Source organism: Penaeus japonicus, unplaced genomic scaffold, assembly GCF_977035675.1.
Source record: "Penaeus japonicus unplaced genomic scaffold, GWHDUDI00000001_assembly GWHDUDI00000002, whole genome shotgun sequence".
In the NCBI taxonomy this organism is placed as follows: domain Eukaryota; kingdom Metazoa; phylum Arthropoda; class Malacostraca; order Decapoda; family Penaeidae; genus Penaeus; species Penaeus japonicus.
Window position 1 is genome coordinate 38840866 of NW_028234404.1, and position 5000 is coordinate 38845865.

Consider the following 5000-nt stretch of genomic DNA (forward strand, 5'->3'; position numbering starts at 1 on the left):
CTATTGGTAGTGTTAAAAGTAGTTTGAAAATAATAATTACAATCACAATAATAACAGTAATAATAGTAATGATGAGAGTAATGATGATGATTGTGATTATAACAATGATAGTAATAATTTTGATAACGATAATAATAATGATAAGGATAATACCAATAATCATAATGATATTAATTATATTAATATTGATAATAAAATAATAAATGATATTAATAATAATGATGATAATAACAAAAAATAATAATGACAAACATAATGAAACTGATAGTAATGATAACGATAGTGATGATGATGATAGCAATAATGATAATGATCACAATGATAGCGATAATAATAATGATAATAAGGATACCAATTATATTAATAGTAACTATAAAGATACTGATAATTATGATAATGATGATGATGATGAAGCTGGTTATGATGCAGATGATACAATTAATAAGCATAAGAATGATTTTCAACATCATTGATAATAGTGTATAAAATTGATGCAATAACATTTTACTTAAAGTACTGGCAATACTTATAACATGCTTATAAGATACTTAAAATGATATACTTTTAATATGGTTATAATGATATACTTATAGCATGAATAATACTTATAATATATTTATAATAATAACCATCATAGTAATACATTATGGTAGTAAACGAGTAATAATGATAATAACAACAATGAATTTCACGAACACAACAAAAACAGCAAAAAAGAAAACAGTAAAAACATCAAAAATAAAGTTATGATAATAATGATAACAGTAATGATAGAAATAAAGATGATAATGATCACAGCAATGGTGCTAATGGTGATCCTGATGTTTTTAATGGAAATTATGATGACATCATTATCCTTATCATATTACTTCTGCTAATAATGATGATGATGATGATAATAATGACAATAAAAATGATGATAATTAAAATAATGCCAATGACATTAATGATGATGATAATGATAATGAAGATGATAATGAAAATGATGATAAGAATGAGAATAATCATCACCATTATTCCCTTTTCTTCAAAATTCCCTTTTTTTAAACACTTTATTCCCCAGTTATGTTCACACCTGGTTCATTGGTTCACAGATGCGGCCGCTGTGGTACCTGGCGGCATTAGTCGCATGCTGCCTCCTGGTACCAACTGAGGAATATGTCATAGGGGATATCATTGCAAGTACCATGATAGCTAATAGCTTTTCGATACCTATTGCGCTGTCTACCTACGCTCTCATGAAGGTAAGAAGGACGTTAAAGTGTTTGTGAAGTGTTGATAAAAGGACATCAAAAAGAAGAAAAAAATAAATGTATGTATATATATATATGTATATATATATATATATAGATATAGATATAGATATAGATATATATGTATATATATATATATGTATGTATGTATGTATATGTGTGTGTGTTTGTATGTGCGTGTGTGTGTGTATGTGTATACGTGTGTGTATGTGTATGTGTATACGTGTGTGTGTGTGTGTGTATGTGTATACGTGTGTGTGTATGTATATCAACTTTATTTTTTTTCTGGCCATGTAGTTCAGGGTTCATAACTATACCAACCTTAGGTCATATAAGCTAGGACATTATTAATGGCATAATGCTGTGTTATGTATGTTTTACTATACTATCCAATATTACGTAGCTTCTGATACAATTCTAAAATATCATGTAGGTTCTAATGTTATGATGTCCTGTCATGTGATTTCAATGTTACAATGCATGCCATAATGTTATAATTTTATGCTTTAAGTTTCATATATATGCGCAGGTTATTTTCAAGGCTTGGATGACTTAGATTAGTTATTAATTATAATGCATAAGTCATTGGTCGCATTGTGCATATGTGTGGCATAGGGAATACGTGACTGTGTGTATGCGCGTTTGATTCTGTGTGTGGAGGAATTGGTGACAAGAATTGATAAAGATGAGAACAAGGATAATATGAGCAATAGTAGTAATGAAAATAATAACAATGATAACAACAGCAACAAGAACATCAAAATAGTGATGTCACTAATGATGACGACACATCAACTAATAACAATGATAATGATAATAATGATAATGATAATAAATGATAATAATAATAATAATAACAAATGATAATAATGATGATAATAACAGTGATAATGCCAATAATAAATCAGTGCTAAAACATTTCGCCCCCCCCCCACCCCCAACGCTGACCCCCTTCGCCCCCTTCCCCCCGGCAGATCACCCTCGGCCTGGGCATCCTGGACGCCATCTCGGACAAGGCAGCGCTGACCACCGCCGGCCTCGTCTCCGGCGCGGGCGTGCCCATACCCGCCCCCGGCCTAGCGCCCGGGCCCATATCCGTGCCTTCCCCGGACGTCGTCTTCGGGCCGCTGCTTGAGGGCGGCCATGGCCACGGGCCGCCACATGGGCATGGCCATGGGCATGGGCCGGCACTAGGCCATGGGCATGGTCATGGGCCGGCACTAGGCCATGGGCATGGGCATGGCCACGGACCGCCCCCAGGGCATGGACACGGTCATGGTCCTGCCCCTGGCCCGGCTCCTGGACACGGGCATGGATCAACATCAGGGCATGGGCCAGAACCTGCCCACGAACATGGACTAGAGCCTACCCACGGACATGGACCAGAGCCTGCCCACGGACATGGACCAGAGCCTGCCCACGGACATGGACCAGAGCCTGCCCACGGACATGGACCAGAGCCTGCCCACGGACATGGACCAGAGCCTGCCCACGGACATGGACCAGAGCCTGCCCACGGACATGGACCAGAGCCTGCCCACGGACATGGACCAGAGCCTGCCCACGGACATGGACCAGAGCCTGCCCACGAACATGGACCAGAGCCTGCCCACGGACATGGACCAGAGCCTGCCCACGGACATGGACCAGAGCCTGCCCACGGACATGGACTAGAGCCTGCCCACGGACATGGACCAGAGCCTGCCCACGGACATGGACCAGAGCCTGCCCACGGACATGGACCAGAGCCTGCCCACGGACATGGACCAGAGCCTGCCCACGGACATGGACCAGAGCCTGCCCACGGACATGGACCAGAGCCTGCCCACGGACATGGACCAGAGCCTGTACACGGACATGGACCAGAGCCTACCCACGGACATGGACCAGAGCCTGCCCACGGACATGGACCAGAGCCTGTACACGGACATGGACCAGAGCCTGTACACGGACATGGACCAGAGCCTGCACACGGGCATTTTCCACCACCAGGGCATGGACCAGAGCCTGCCCATGGTCATTTTCCGCCACCAGGGCATGGACCAGAGCCTGCCCACGGTCATTTTCCGCCACCAGGGCATGGACCAGAACCTGCACACGGGCATTTTCCGCCACCATTTTCACTCGGGCATGGGCAAGAGGCTGGGCGTGGACACGGACCAGTCCCGGTGCAAGGCGGAGCAGCATTCCATCCCTTGCACGCGGGCGACCCTCACGTGAGACTGGACAACCACCTCCCACAGCAAGAAGGGACATTCTTTCCTCCGCCATCCTTTCCTCCTCCTGCCAAAGAGTCCATCTATTCTCCCATCCTAGTCTACGAACCGTCGGCCCAGTCGGACGGTCCTGCCCAGCACGTCTTCATTCCCTATCCTCCAGACCAAGAGCTCTCTTCCTCTGCTGGTTTCCCTCCGCCGCTGCCCCTGCCCTCCCCCCACCATGCCGTCCACAAGAGAGCGGTCGAAAACGCGTCCAAGATGAAGGACCTCCTCCTGGCGGCCGTCTCGCAAGTGGACACCGTCGGCTGCGCTCCCAAGATCCTCTGTTACCTGCGGACGAAGAGTTCGGACGAGTGGACGTCCGAGGAAAAGGCTCTACTCGTCATCTTCGCTGGTAACACCTCTTCTAAGACCGCCAGTACCAGCAGCGCCCCCTTCGTCGAAGCCATGGATCTCGGGATCAGGTCACAGGACCCCACGGCGTGTGACCTGGCTTACCCCAAGTGTACGCCCAAGGGAGAGGACCTGAGGCAGCTCCTCAAGATGGCAGGAGGCTGCACGAACACTATCATGTGATTTTTAGGGTTTTCAAGATCCTTAACTTACTTCTCAGGGCTTTAAATATCTATTATTGCCTACCATGATTATTATTGTTATTATCACTGCCTGTATCCACCGATCTACCTAATTGTCTTCATGTTCTTCTGTGCTTTGTGTACTTATAGATATGTACTTACTCACATTCATACATACATGCATCTTTCTCTCTTTATTTCTCTCGTGTGTGTGTGTATGTTTAATCATGTTATGTATACATTCACACATATCCGTACATATGTATAGTTATCAATTCCTAAACGTATTTATCCATCTTTTTCACTTTCATATGTATTTTGTATCAGATACTGAAGCAAATCCTGTTTCTATGTCACATCATTATTTATTTAAGTGGGATTTATATTCTACAATACTTGGAATAAAAAAAGACAAAAGAAGTTTGAAATAAGAACAATCGTTTATTTACCAGTATAAAAAAATGTAAATTACGTATTTGAGTAAATGCTAAAGTGCGTGAGAAAAAAAAAAGAAGAAATGAAATAAACAATTATTGAAAATAAAGAAAGGAAAGAAATAAAACTGAAGACAATTGATAGTTTGTAATAAAAAAAATAAATAAATAAACAATGGTTGAAAATAAGGAAAGAAATAAAACTGAAGACAGTTGACAGTTGACAGTAAATTTGTCAACTAGTTATATTCACTGACCTGTCAATCATCAAATAATCCTCACCAGTCTGTCAATTCGCCGTCAATTTTCAGCAACCTGTCAAGCGTATCTTCACTTTAAAAAATAATAGAAAGGGAAAAGAAATACTAGCAATAGATAACTAGGTAGATAAAAAAGAAAGAAAAAAAAAATACTGGATACCTTTCAGATTCCGCATTTTGCTGTCGTGATGTGAAGGTTCTCCAAACGCAGCGTTTGTATGTGTGTGTGTGTGTGTGTATATATATATATATATATATT

At 41.8% G+C, this 5000-nt stretch overlaps 1 protein-coding gene across 1 annotated transcript in view; it reads left to right on the plus strand.

The window, feature by feature from the left end:
• The window catches only part of LOC122265029 (uncharacterized), a 5689-nt gene extending 1208 nt beyond the window's left edge, over nt 1-4481 (plus strand). The window contains exons 2-3 of the mRNA XM_043034177.2: nt 1095-1244; nt 2228-4481. Coding sequence (XP_042890111.2) covers nt 1095-1244; nt 2228-4048 — 1971 coding nt within the window. The 3' untranslated portion in view covers nt 4049-4481. The remainder of the gene's footprint in view (nt 1-1094; nt 1245-2227) is intronic.
• Nucleotides 4482-5000: the final 519 nt, after the last annotated feature.